The following is a 16,036-nucleotide window of genomic DNA, read 5'->3' on the forward strand; positions in this document are numbered from 1 at the left end:
GGTTCTATTAAATCACGTAAATTCACGGAGATGAAATTGTACTCCCTGAAAGAAGTCAATTGAAGTTAAGACTGGAATTCAATAGAATTCATTGCATGGAATCAAATAATATCAACTTACGGAGATCAGAATTGAATCAGCGTGTGTAGAAGCGATAAAAGTATAGCCTATTAACATTTTCATTCATCAATAATTTTTCTTTAAATGTTGTGTTTCTATTTATTAAATCATGGCATAACATTTTATATCATATTGTTTTTCAGGTACCATTACTTCTTGCAGTTGAAAAATGATGTTATTGAAGGAAGAATCAGTTGTGATGCCAAACAAGCTGTTCTTTTGGCTAGCTACAGTATGCAAGGTAGGTACTGCATTTTTTCTCTTGAAAATCTTGTCGACGAGATCAGTTTGTCTTGAAATCTGAATTTTTAAATGTTTCTATTGAACATTCATTCTCAAAAACTTGTAACTGATCTGCTCAGATTGTTTGCTCATATTTTATCATCAAAAACAAAATCACAATTTTGTGCTATTTGACTAGTTAATAATTGGCTCTTTTTCCTTTTTGCTATTTAAATTCTCCCTTTTCCTTAATTATGAGTTCCATCTTATTTTGTTGATGTCTGTTTCAGCTGAGTTTGGCAACCATGACTTGGAGAGGCATACCGCAAAGTACCTGAGAGATTTTGCTTTGTTTCCAAAGGTAGGATAAAAATTCTGGCTTGAAATATATTAAACTCAATCCAAATTATTTTTATTCAGAATAATACAACTATATAGGTATCATCAATGGGCCATATGAATAAAGTTGAGCATTTGCTTATACTTCAAAAATATGGAGCATTTGCTTCATTTTCTATGAGCAAAACCTTTTGCTCATGCTCATAAAAAATAGTTTGAACATTTGCTCAAAAGTAAAAGCTGTTGCTCAAAATTGTATGAATGAACTAGAGAATTTGCTCAACTTTTGAAGCAAATGCTTCAAAAAAGGTGAGTCTAGTCTAAAGCAGCTTATCACCTTTTACTCATAGTAAACTGGCTCAACTAATTCGTATGAGGAAGAGGAAACTATACCAGATACGATCATAACCAATAGTTAAGAACTATAAAACTCTTTTTATTCAACCATGATATATTGAATTGAATTGATTTTATTGCCAAAAATTACAAATAAATATTTTTACAATACAATATAAATAACCTTGATTGTAACTTAAGTGCATCAATAACATGACTGTAATACTTGGCACTGCCAACATAAGATTCCTTGTGTGTTGGCAGTGAGTCGCAGTTTATTTATTCTTTATCAATTCAGGTCAGTATATGAATTAATATACAATTCATGATGCTAACGAAGAAATTACAAAAAAAAATTAATAATGCTAACGAAGCTATACCTATTATACAAAAAAACGTACAGGCTCACAGCAAAAAAAATACTACAGAATACTATACATAGTATAGTATGATGAAAATTTTAATCTAATTAATCACTGTGACATCTTGAGGCCATCATAACAGTGAAACTTTCTCAAAGAAAAACAAATGAACTGATACAATAAAAAGAAGTTCCTGTAATGAGACTTGGGACAATTACAAGCCTGGTTCAAGAGTATACATGCCCATTGCTCACTGTTTTTAGTAACAATTATTTGTATACAACATTATACTTTATACCACTAGTTTAAAGAATACATTTTGGTCAATCCAATATTCTATACTTTTAATTAATTGAATCGCGTGTGATTTTTTATCTATAAAGTCATTTGGAATTTTGTTTATAATGTAGTTACAATAATATTGAAATTGATGCCTGCATATGGTTAGCTTGATGAGTTCTGTGTTAAATCTGTTGTTAGGATGTGTATTATGGGGTGAAATGTGTGTAGCAAAATTAGTTTTATTTTTATTGATATGGAGTATAACGTTTTTCATATAATTCTGTCTTATTGTCGGAACCTTGAATTCAAGAAATATTTCCCTACTAGGATAGAGTCGTGACCTTCCTAATGCTGCTCTTATAATATGTTTTTGTAGGATAAATAACTGTTTTAAATGCGTGTCATATGCACCTCCCCATACTTCAATAATGTATTGAAATAGTGATTGAGCTTATGCAAAGTAAATTTTTCGTATTATGTCTATGTTTTTTATTTTATTTATTTTGTAAAAAATGTAAATGAGGTATTTCAGCTTTGAGCATAAATAATCAATGTGCTTGTTCCATTTAATATTTTGATCTAATAGTATACCCAGATATTTAATTGTTTGCACCCTTTCTAATGTTTTATTATGAACTTCTGTATTATCTGTAGTGTTTTCATTGCGATTATTTGCTGTTTCTATTGTAAGACTTAAATCAGTTGCTGGTTGTCCAGTTATATTGGGTGAAAAAGTGATGTACTTAGTTTTATCAGCATTTAAAGTCAATATATGGTCTTGCAGCCATTTTTTAACTGTAATTAGGTTTCTATTTGCTATATTGAAGGTTTCTTCCCAGCTTTTGCAACTGAAGATCAAAACAGTATCATCTGCAAAAGACAGAGTAGTGCAATCTTGTAGGTTTATTTTGAGTAGGTCATTCACATACAACAGAAACAGAATTGGTGATAACACCGAACCTTGAGGCAAGCCGAGACCTGATGAATATTTAATATTAGTTTGTCCATGTAGATGTAGGTATTGTTTACGTTCAGTTAAGTATGAGGCAAATAAATCATTTGCTACGCCTCTAATTCCAGTCCTATCTAATTTGTTTAATAGTATATTGTGAGGTATGGTATCAAAAGCCTTTGATAGATCCATGAATACTGCAATAGTTTTTCTATTGCTATTGAAGTTTTCAAAAATTATTTTATTCAAGTGGATGACTGCATCTTTGGTAGACTTATTATGATATATATTACCATTATCCCTACAAAAGAATAAATACAAAGATAACTTACCTGATATAAAGATCAAAATAGGAAATAGGCATTTAAGATGATGAGAGTGTAGACGATTATATGAAGGCTATTGATATTATAAGAATATGCTGAAGATTATTATAGAGATGATATTTTTTCACGCTATTATTTCAAAATTCTAAACTCAACTAACCTAAAACTCTATTCATAAATAGAAAACAGAGCAAACGACGCAAACACAAGCTGTGCCCATACTTGCATATTTAGCACTTCCGTGAGCTATAAAAACAAAGTAAGGCTACAAAAGCGAATCAGCTGATGAAAAATCGTTAAAATACGTGAGCATTTGCTCCAGAGTTTAGGAGCATAAGGTAAGAGTATAAGGTAAAGCTTATTCATATAAAAATGAGCAAATGCTTTTGCTTCTACCTTTTGCTCATGAGTAAAACCTTATGCTCCATGCTCTTGCTCATGAGCATTTGCTCTGGTTTTATTCATATGGGCCATATGAATATGTATTAGCTCCTCTAGAGAATAACTAATTCAATACCAAACTTGATCAACGTGTATCGTGTTCAAATTTCTTTTCGAGTTATGCTCAGAATTTGTACTTTCTTAATAATTTGCTTTTTTCATTCTTCTATCACTATTACTTGAAAAATAGCACATTTATCTTACAACCTAGTGAACCTAGTTAGTTTTATTGAATCATTTATTTTCCCTTCTATCAAGTAATAGGTACGGGCGTAATATTTATATGATGTTTTCAGTCTAAGCATGAATAAGTTCAAGGATTTCTGCCTGTAAAATGTAATGTACTTGTAAACCTTCTATGAACACAATATTATCATGTTTGTATTGCTTGTAATTGCTTTCAAGCACGTTTATTCTATTAACTAACACTACTAATGGGTCTCCAATATGTTGAAATTAAGACCATCAACAGTTCTCTGTTCCCTCTCTCCGTGACGAAAAATTAAATGAAAATTTGTTGAGAAAGCGACAGCTATAGGAATGTAAACTATGACTTCAAATCTATCTTCTACCATAGGACTTTTATACATCTCTAATCATTATACGTCATATTTCCAAAACATTTTTTTTATCAGATGAACGGTTTTGAACCTATTAAAGTTGAACTGATTTCTTTTTATTGTTTTGAGTTGATATTTTCTTCTCACTATTTTTGAGAGACCATAAATTTTATGATCTCTTATATTCATGATGATTCATGAGTAAAAATATTTCTATGAATACAAATACTTGATATCACATTTAATCTGAACTGAAAGTGGTGTATTTATAAATAAATTTAAGATTATAGATTCAAATGAGAAGAATACCCTATTTTATTCATATTTATATTTTCTATGGCAGAAAATATGATTTCTGTTTTAGCTCCGTTATCTTTCTTTACTGAACCTATAGTGATTGATACAATATTCAACATGTATTCTCACTGAATTCCTTATACATCCAGATTAGAAGTTATCGAGAGTTTCTTTTTTTAAGCACTGACACAGATCAAAATCTTTCTCTGTGTATTTCCTTAATGATTCACTCGATTTTTACAAAATTAGACTAATTCGAGGCAAAATAGATGTTGATAAACCTTGTATTTAGTAACTTCAGTCACATGATTAAGCCGAAATGGGACTTATTCGACGCAGAAAAGAGGACTTTCCCTGCGTTGAATAAATCCAATTTTGTCCTAATAAGGTGACTTATTTCGAATACAGCAAGGAAATAGCTGAAAAGCGAAAAGAGAAAAACAGAAAAATCTCCAAAAGCGGTAAAACTTGTCTCTTCCACTGTCAGTTAATAGGGCCAGTTCAGCTTTATATTAGAATTATAATTTAATTTGGTTAAGCAATTATTATTACTGGATATTACATTTAATATGAAACATCGTATACAACGAATTTGTATAGTTTATTTAGGCTACTTTAAATTTGAATTAAAAAAATGAATAAATAGAGCTAGACTCAATCAATGAATATGTTATTATGCTCTTGGATGCAGATTTTTAGGATAAGCATTTCTGATTACCGTATGCAAAACTCAATTCAGGCGAGGTGACATGATTTCAGTTGGGATCAGCCAGTAACTATGATGAGCTGCTCCTGTAATAGCTTCAACTATTGTCATCACTCCAGTTGTTTTATACTATTCCCAACATTTTTTTAAAACTTGTTTGCAAATAATAATTCATAATTAAAAAGGCGATAGCCTATTCAGCAATCATATATGAGCCGACTTCGGTTCTTGATAATGAAGATGAAATTCATTATTGTATTGTCACAAACTTCAACTAACTTGTTAGAACAATTAGCTTCTTTAAGCAGTACATCTTCTAAATTGTGTCAACTGAATATTGACTTGATATTTATTTTTTCACCCAGTAAACACATTTAAAAGAAAAAATACAACCTGCATTCATTGAGCAGTTAACTTTCCATTTTAATCGTACGTAATTAGTTGCAGTGATATTTATTTATCTCATTTACACATGCAGAAAATCAAAACAATGATTAAAAGAGAATCAACAGAATTAATCCAAAACTACTTCTCTTCCGAATTTAGATAGACCTAGTTCATGTTTGTAATGGCTATGTTTGTATGGCTAAATGAACCTTGGAAAGTAAGCAACAATATGATTGTATTGTTTCGTTGTACATATGATAAAGTTGGTGGTGTCTGATTTGTTAAGCATTTGACGGAAGAAGGAGGCCGATTGGAGAGCCTGACGGAGGCGGCCATACTTCAGCACGCTGGCCTGGCTGGACTAGCGCAGGGCACCGCCGAAGAGTACTACATACTCGCCGCTCAGCAGCTTGATGGCTATGGACACGAAACCTTCCTTGCTAAGGTCTCTTACTCAATATTCATCTATTCAATATTTCACATGTGCTTTTGGAGCAGAGTTTGTTGTTTGTCATTCTAGTTCTACATTTCCTTAAATAAGTCCATATTTTTCAATTTAGTGATGATTGAGTGGGAAATTAAAATTTGGTTTGGTATATCCTTGAGGAAGAGAGTTTGCTTTTCCATTCTAGTTCTACTAATTAAATAAGTCAATATTTTCAATTTAGTGATGATTGAGTGGGAAATTAAAATTTGGTTTGGTATAAATATCATCTCAATTTGAAAATCTGGGTTGTATGAATATTCTGGACTCAAAATTTTGTAATAGTGAAGACCTAACCATTTTTCGGACTTGTCATTTTATAAAAAGTAGCTGAAGGTTGATCTTATTTTTTTCTCTCCTAATCATTTTGATAATTAATGATAAGTTATATTCGTTGAAATAATGAATCTATCAAATCAGCATATTAGGATACAAGAAAATACACTTGACAACTTGTCTTCATCCTCGATACCACTTTTCAAGGCTAATACTTTTTTCACTTCCAGGTTGTTTTCATAGAATGGCTTGTAAAAGACACACAAGACATGCACATAATGGCGTGAATTTAATAAAATAATGTTTGTCTCTAGTTTTGAACTAGTATTAATAAGATACTGAGTTTTGTTATTTGTTATTGATATAATTTTCCATTTTGTCAATAGTCAGGACTTGATCATAATCTCCACGTATATATATTTCTAGTTGCTCTTTATCTCCTTTCAATCATTCTCTGTTTAAATGCCACGAATATTCTATTTTTAGCATACTTTACTGTATAGGAATATTGTATTCACCTTAGTGAGATGAATCGTCTAGAAAACTCGAATGAGTTTTTCTAGAATCGTAAAAAATATTCTTGATTATCGTTTTGTTATTACTAATTTTTAAAATACAATTTTATTCTACTTATTGATGCTCTGTTCAAGTTAGAGAATTTAAATATTATATTTTGTAATAGTATTTAATTATTTTTCTTATTGTTCAATTGAAATTGAACATTCATAGTCGTTTGTTCTGATCAATGTTCTTGTTATGCCTATCCAACTTTATTTTGAAAAGTCATATTCAAATATATGAATATTTATGTAATGAGAAAACATTACGCAGAATCTGAATATCATGTTACTGTATTCAGTTGAATTCTAATCGGTGCAGTTGAGTTGAGCATAAACAACTTACTTCGAAAATTTAACTGCCATCGGAAAGCTTGATTCTTTTATTTATTTATTTATTTATTGTGCATTTTTTTGTAAGCTAATTCTAATTTCTTGTTTGTTAGGATGAGTCTGGAAATGAAGTTGTTATTGGTGTATCATTGAGTGGCATTGTTGTAGCTTCTGAATCAAGTCAGGCATCAAAGTTCTATAGGTGAGTGTTTAGCTTTATCTAAATTTTTACAATAAAGCGTATTCTTGCATTTGGTTTCTAATTTTCTTACAAAATAAAAGTGCCCCCTCTCTTAATTTTCAACCTAAAATGTTTCATCATCAGTATATTTTATTCGCTATTGAGTCATTGATAAAATTAATGGCCCACACCATTTTGACTCACTAAAAGTAAAATGACATTATTATAAAGATCTTTCGAAACTCTTTAGAAAATTCAAATGAGTAAAAAATGGATATCACTGAATGAATAGAAAATGTTAAGGTAGTCAAAAATGTTGTATCAGTAAAGAAATACTTTCTGATGTTCGAAAAACTTCGTAATTGCTTTACAACTTGTGTACGTGTCATTTGTAGCTAGATGCTAAAGCAAACTAAGTAAGTCGTTTCATATTCAATATATAGTCTTTGCCCACTTTGGTTCATTCAATTGAAAATCTATTCTGTCATAAATAATAATTATATTTTATTATATTTCTATATTCCGAAAGAAAACTAGCCTATGTTTTATTTACAATTTTATTATAATATCAATTCTTATTCAACTATTCCAGATGGAAAGATATAACAAATGTGATCAATCACAAACGACATTTTGGCATGGTATGTCAAAGTCAGGAAGATTCGGCCTCCTTCACATTGATCGATGTTGAAACTGCCAAATATATATGGAGAATGTGTGTACATCAGGTCAGATACCATTGCATTCATTCTAAGACTCAACCTTATACCTATGATTATATAATTTAATTGTTTGATTGTATTGATTATATAATGTGAATTTATGATTTTATAAACATAATATAAATTGTTTCACAATTTGATCTTTGCTGATTCATTTTTACACATATTTCCTTTAAAACCTGAGAACAAAATATGAATTATGAACAGGGCAAAACTCTCTGGTCAGTTCTGTAGGATCAAAAGCCAATATCTTTGCTCTCCACAAACTCGATTGATTCGACTTCAATCTTTCAAAGCCAAAGGGCCAAGTCTCGCCCTCCAATTTCCTATTTAAGATCCGGAGAACCATAAACTTTTATTTCAAGAAAATATTTCAATTTCAATTTATTAAAAACACACAAAACAAAATTACAAAGATTTACGAAACAAATAAAACACAATAAAATTAGATTGACGCAATAAAATATATATTAAGATTGTTTATTTTTTTGCATATATAGTGTACGTTTGTTTTTCGATGAAATACATAGAATTATGCTGTGTCAACTCTGTGTATAGCAGGTTTTGTAATTAATGCAATTCGCACATGTTTATTAATAATACAGTATATTCTCATTTTCAGCATAAATTCTTCATGCAAAACGAGCAAGCAAGTGATACCAGCAATACTGCTCAGATCGTCAGAAATTTATTTTCTCAAACTACTAATGAGGTATGTATGGCATGAGTTTATTATTTATCTCCATAAATGGCATGATTATTTATTTATATTTTGACGTAAATTGTTCTAAATCTTCAACAAGAATCAATCAATATGTTAACAGTCAGTCACTGCCTCGTCTAATCTTCTACGGAGAAGAGAGCGTTGTCTAATGATTGGTTCGTTCTCATCTTCTTCATTGCTTGAATACTTGAACGTTTGACTTTATACAACTTTCTAATGTATCAAGTTACTATGTTCGAGAATACTGACTAAATATTTTCTGACTCTGAAAAAAATCAGAATAGGAAGGAACATTTTTGAATTGCACATACAAATTCGTCAGATCAAATTTCTGCCAGAAAATGTGTTAGGCCTATATTCACTATTGTTATTTATTTAGTATTTATCATTTACAATCAACTTAAGGACAAAGAAACACTACAGTCCAAAACTTATTTTCATCCCAATTTCATAAAATAAATTGTCCAAATAAAGTTTATGTGCGGCTTTCCAATTCTTCACTAATTTCCACATTGAAACAAAACACAAACAATTTATTTTGAATTTAGAAAGATTAAGATCCGAATTGATAACAAAATTCCTTCTACTTAGCACTCAAAACTGTAAAATAAATATTAATTTAAGGTTATCAAAGATTTATTTGTAGAATATGTTATGTTCTGTAATTAATGTACCCAATCTAGACTTCAGGAAGAGTTTGCGAAATTATTCCTTCGCTCATCTAGTAATAGTTCGTGGATTTAAATACGATTATCGAATCAATATGAAAAATAATCGATGCTTTTAATATTTTAGGATGGCCCACTAGGAAGCAGCAGGGAGGAATTGGACGGAAGAGAAGTGGGAAGTAGTAGTGGTGGTGGAGTGAGTGGTAGTGTAGGGATGATTGGGGGAGGGAGGGATCATGGTGGTGGTGGAGGAGGAGGTATGTTAGGAGGGGGTGGAGGGGCAGGCACATGGGATGTGCAACGAGCCCAATCCGCCTCTTGTCTCGACTTGGCTGCATCGCACGATCTCGATAAACTTCGGTAAACTTATTAAACCTGTTATTTATTATTAAAGTTGTCATGTTCACGCTGTAGATTTTGTTTGAAAAATATGATGTGGTTAATCAATTCAGTTGATGTTTGTCAAAAATACGATTATCTCGATTAGATTACAATCATCAATCGCTACTCACATTCCATTATTGTATCAAACTACACTCACGTTCTGTGCAGTAGTCAAGTTATTATTGTGGTAGCTATCTTTACGAAATAAAAAAAAAACTGAAAATGTCGCATCCACTCATTTATTCGAATAAAGGGAAATTAATTCCAATTGTAACATCAATTCTAGAAAATATTTTAATTGTATGCACTTTGTAAATTGTAGTGAATACTGATTTGGGCGTAATATAGTATTCCTTGTTCTTTAAATGAATAAAAAGAAAATAACTCTTCAACTTCAATAAAGTATCTATGAATTCTAATATTATATGCAATGTATGATATCTCTATTCTGCTTGAAATTAAAAAAAAAAAACATAAAATAAAAGCATTTATCTATCCATCATGACTTTATCCAATGTCACAACAATTTTTTTTTATCAATTTATCTATCCATCATGACTTTATCCAATGTCACAACAATTTTTTTTTATCAATTTATTTATTTTAAAGTACATATAAGAGCACAAGGGTGACATCCCATGATTGCTCTCTTCACACATTAACAATTAATCCATTGAGAATACAATTTGATATAACAAATATTAATTATGGATGGAGACAAAACACTACTCATGTGTCTCCTTTACAAAAAGTTGAGCTTCATTGCTTGAGGTCATCATTGTATATGGAGTAAACTCATACTTCCTTGTTGTCACATACATATACATATACATAAACATATACATATACATAAATCAAACAAAGCTCAACATGTCAACACAATCCAACGAAAATGTAATAATAATAAATGGTAAGTGAAAAAACCAATGGCATAAGATGACTCTTGTTCGCCAGTGGGAGTAGGACATAAAATTATAATACACTTAACCTGATTTAAATTGATTTAGCACAGGAGCAAATATATAAACAGAATAGAAAATAATGAAACGAAGAATCGAAACAAAATTCACAACAAAATAAAAATTTCTCTCGAGTATCTTATACTATAGTATAACTATGGTACTCTCTTATTCATAGATATAGTGATTCATGAATACAATGTAAACAGGGTATATAGAACGCATTACTTGGGAAATAGGAAGTGGGAAAAATCATAATATTCTTATATAAACAAAAAAAAAATTACAAAATATTTAAATTGAAATAAAAATTCTGGCAAATTGTAATTCCTATACGAAAAAAATAACAAAATATTCAAATTGAAATAAAAATTCTGGCAAATCGTCTTAATTCCTATACAAAAAAAAATCACAAGTATTCAAATTGAAATAAAAACCTTGGCAAATCGAAATTCCTATACGAAAAAAACACAAAATATTCAAATTAAAATAAAAATTCTGGCAAATCCAATCTCTTATGTTATTAGGTATAGTTTTGATACATTGAAATTCAATGAGATCTGAAGGTAATTTATTAATTATTTTTGGTGCTATATAAATAAGCTGCTTACGGATGATTGTCAGATCTGAGTCATAGCATTTATATTTATTTATATTGTATCTGGTTCGTTGATGTTCATTATTTATTTTTGTTACTCTGAAAGTATTTAAAGACGTTTAATACATATGATTGCAATATGACTTGATCGGAGTGTGTTATGACGACTGGCCTGAATAAGAAGTTTTAGTGCAAACAAATGTGAGTGTACGTATATTGTTTGTGCAGTTCTCTGTTGCCATCCTACCGGCCTGCTCCAGACTATGAGACTGCCATGCAACAGCAGCAGAAATACCACAGTCAACCGGGCAACAGTCTAAGGGGTGCTGTACTCTATTCCAGCCAGCCAGAAATCCATCAAACCCATCTGCAAGAGGTGATTTTTTTCAAAATATCACTTTTCTGTTACAGAAGTCAGTTTTTGTAATAATTCTTGTGATATTTCGTAGTTCAAAAAAATATATAGTTGGTGCACGTTACGGCTGCTAACCATGTATAAGAAACACCACTCATCTTCACTTTATTTATTTATTTACGATACAAATGACACTGATGTCATAACATTGGTTGACTAATAAGGCAATCCTTGTGCTATTTTTATTCCAAATTTTCTTTCAATTGAATATCTAACGATTACTTATAATTATTCTTTATGGATGTCTGGAAATTTATTTTAGAACATTGATTGGCAAATTGTTGTATTTGGCAGGGAGTGAGGACGTACCACAACGCTTACAAACACTACCCTGATGTGGCCCGGGTCGAAGCAATGTACATTGAACAATCCGCCGATGATCGACAGCAACATACTGTGCCAAATCTGCATACTTATAGGTAGGAGGCTTCTTCACCCATTTAAAATTGAGGTTCACCAAACCTATTTAAAATATGGAATGCTAGTTGTCCACTCATGTTCATAGCAGGACTTCAACTTCCTTTTATCTATTGGCACTTTAATAATCACCTTAATTTACTCTAATCACCTTATAAACTCTTGAAAGGTTTTCGAAATTTTACTATTTAAAACGTTATATTCTAATTATTATATGTTGTGTACTGAGGGAGATATTTTCATTTTTTCAACCACATATATTGTATCTCTTGAGCAAACAATAAAAAATTTTATCACGTAAACTATTATAATGTTAGTTGAAATATGTTTCGTTTATCACATAAATAAATAGATCTAAATCTTAACCCTTCAATATCCATAGTCAGAAAATTATCAAAGACTTTCAATTGATTTTATTACAAAGTCACTAATGACACAAAGTAACCTTTGACTTGGGTAGTCTAATGATTTGCTAACCTATCAATTCTGTCAATAAGTATGCATCAGTAATCTGAATTTAAATGAAATTTCCATATTCTTATCTAATAATTATGCTTTTTCTCAAATATTTAGCAGTTGATTCTTTATTGTGCTGTTACCGTAACCCTGATTTAGTATAAATAAAAATATAAATCTCAGTATCCTTTTAAATTATTTTTTCACAACAAAATGCATTATAAAATTATTGACCGAGCAAAGTGAGGTCTAAGATTCAAGTCGACCGTTTGGCATTTCTCTTAATGTTTAAATGTTTTTATGTTGCGCATTGACGGCGAAACGCGGTATTAGATTTTCATGAAATTTGACAGGTATGTTCCTTTTTTAATTGCGCGTCGACGTATATACAAGGTTTTTGGAAATTTTGCAATTCAAGGATAATATAGAAAGAAAAAGGAACCTCTTTTAAACGCCAATATTAGAGTAAAAATCAGACTATAGAATTATTCATCATAAATCAGCTGACAAGTGATTACACTGATGTGTGGAGAAGCCACTCTATTGCTGTATTTCCATAAGGTCTATAGTTTCAATCAGGTACTTGTGGATGAGAATACTGCGTGAGGTCTACTGTTCACAGAACTACTAGTGCATTAGCGTATGAAATTATTGACCAAGCGAAGAGAAGTCTAAGATTTAAGTCGATGGTTTGGCATTTCTCTTTGTTATTATATTCTTTAATTTTTATAAGTTTTGGAATTTTGAATTCTCAATTTGTTTCATTTTTACTTTTTACTTTCCTTGCCTTATTACAATAGGTAAGGAAAGTAATGTGCTTTCCGAAAAAAATTAAGGTACCCCAATTTCTAAATTTCTATTCGTTTTAAGGTCCCCTGAGACCAAAAAAGTGGTTTTTGGGTATTGGTTTGTGTGTGTGAGTGTGTGTGTGTGTGTGTGTGTGTGTGTGTGTGTGTGTGTGTGTGTGTGTGTATATGAGTGTATGTGCGTCTGTGTACACGATATCTCATCTCCCAATTAACGGAATGACTTGAAATTTGGAACTTAAGGTCCTTACATTATAAGGATCCGACACGAACAATTTCGATCAAATGCGATTCAAGATTGCGGCTAAAATGGCAAAAATGTTGTCAAAAAACAGGGTTTTTCGCGATTTTCTCGAAAATGGCTCCAACGATTTTGATCAAATTTATACCTAAAATAGTCATTGATAAGCTATATCAACTGCCACAAGTCTCACATCTGTAAAAATTTCAGGAGCTCCGCCCCATCTAAGCAAAGTTCGATTTTAGATTTCCAATTGTCAGATCTCAGATATAATTTAAACGAAAAATTTCGAGTGGAAAATATTGAGCATGGAAATCTCTCCAATTAATGTCCAGTAACATTTTCATCTAAAATTGAAAATAAGCTTGAAGTTTGAGAAAATGTAATTATTCAATTGCAAACTGTTGGCAACTGTTGATTCTATTAAATCATTCACTATGAACAGATAGCAGATCTCGTGTGTATCCAGCGTTATTGAACTGTCACCAGCTGGCTCAGATCTTTTACTTGAGATGCGCGTTTACACTAGCGTCAAGTGATCAATTTTCATAACGGCAAGGAAAGTTGTGTGAGTGCGCCACACCAGATTTTTTCATAAGTATTTGAAATCTTTGTATTTTTCATTTTTGAATTAGGTGGTACTTTTGTTGTTTGTATTATTTATTATTGCATAAGTTCGTATTATTTTTATCATTATTTTTCTTTTTTCATTTGTATCTGTACAATTTTTATTGTTAAGGAGACATATTTGGGGAAACCCGTTGTCTCCATTGTGAATAAATAAATAAACAAATGAACTATTGATTGGGTGCAATAACGCATGCAATTAATAACTAAAATAACATAGTATTGTCTCTCGAACTTTCTCTGCTTTGAACTTGGACTGTCCTGTTGCCAGTATGTCTTCAAGGAGATTAGCTTTTGATGTTAGCATTTTTGATACACCAACCTCAACAGCCATTAGCCGTTTTCAAACCGATATCTCGCCGACACGACATACAGACAGGATTTACTCTGATAGCTGCGGTTTATAACAGCGCGAGGTCTACTGTTCACAGAACTACTAGTAAAATTATTGTTTCACAATGTCCAAAACATACTGTGAAAAAATAATTTAGAACGATACTGAGATTTACATTTTTATTTATATTAAAGTAGTCCTAAAGAAAAAAGACCCTGATTTAGTGACTGGCTATTGTACTGTTGCAGTACGCCTGATTTAGAGAGCCAAGTTGTGCATGGCTATCCAATGCTGCATCTGTACAAACCTCCGCCGCCATACCCCATCAACAGGCCGAGCAGCAACAGCACACCTGATCTTGCTAGTCAGACTTTGGGCCCTCCCACCAATGCTTTCATTTCGGGACAGGTATGTTGCAACTATATACTATAGTTACATTTAATAAGTTAAATTCAAATACCGTATAGAAACTTGTTTCTGTGAATCAATTACAGTATGATTTCATCTTTTTATGGTGTAGTATGAATGTGTAATAGGATGTAAGTCTAGTTACACACACACACATCGACTTTTGAATGTACGATTCTTTCCGTCCTTATAAATTCTATTACATTGAACATAACTTGGCAAACAGATGACACATCATGTGTCTGCCAAGTTATGTTCAATCTAATAGAATCTATAAGAAAAGCAAAAATCGATTTGTGCTTATTAAGTTTACAAACATTCATAACCTAAAACATCTTTGATAACTAGTGGTGTAAATAGTGTAAGTGGTGTTTTTGGTTTTTGTTAATTTATTGTTATGTTGAAGGAAATCATGAATATATTTCAAATAAATTCTCCATAGTATCAGCGTATGAAGTTATAAATGAATAGTAAACACTAGCAATAGAACTTTGTAATGATATTAAAATGAATAACTACAAACATTATATTATTATTATTAGAAAAAATAAAGGTATCATATTCAACAATGAAACTTCGTAATTTTGTGCCAAAATTGTGTTTATCCGAATATAAAATTTTTAATCTCATTAGGTCCTCTTCCTCAACTGTACTTCATCTTAAGTATACGAATAAAGTATATGGAACCGCTGTGAAGTGGGATTGTTCTTAGTTTCAAATGTAATATATCATCCATCCATATATATATATATATAATATATATATATATGTACATCTTCCTCAACAAGTGGCATCATATAATGCTAATTTCGCCATTACAAGTGGCAGCCCCTACTTATTGCAGCCATATACGGTTGCCACTTGTTTTTCCATTATAACTCATCTCCCGAATTTCAAAACGCCAAAACAAAATTATTCAGTAATCTTCAAGGTTCAAAGAACCCGATAAAATCGATTATAAGGGTATTCAAAGTAATGGACGTCAATAAAAAATGATAAAAAAAATTTTTCTGGTTGCCATAAGTTGGGAAGATGTATGAAATGTATAAATTTTAGTTCAGCGTTCTACCGTCAGATAGGGCTGTCATCACCCATGTATATTTTTCCAGAAATATA

The 16,036-nt window shown here is 31.1% G+C and overlaps 1 protein-coding gene across 1 annotated transcript; it reads left to right on the top strand.

The window, feature by feature from the left end:
* Positions 1-233: 233 nt before the first annotated feature.
* On the top strand, positions 234-14,920 carry LOC111062989 (tyrosine-protein phosphatase non-receptor type 21; the record flags this gene model as incomplete). The annotated part of the gene is given in 10 exon segments (XM_039444701.1): positions 234-361; positions 633-703; positions 5,617-5,775; positions 7,094-7,182; positions 7,754-7,889; positions 8,506-8,595; positions 9,403-9,635; positions 11,445-11,592; positions 11,926-12,050; positions 14,761-14,920. Coding segments are annotated over 10 exon segments (1,218 nt in total), but the record flags the coding sequence as incomplete, so codon positions are not given.
* Between the last annotated feature and the right edge of the window lie 1,116 nt (positions 14,921-16,036).

The sequence above is a fragment of the Nilaparvata lugens genome, unplaced genomic scaffold, assembly GCF_014356525.2.
Source record: "Nilaparvata lugens isolate BPH unplaced genomic scaffold, ASM1435652v1 scaffold5303, whole genome shotgun sequence".
Classification (NCBI taxonomy): domain Eukaryota; kingdom Metazoa; phylum Arthropoda; class Insecta; order Hemiptera; family Delphacidae; genus Nilaparvata; species Nilaparvata lugens.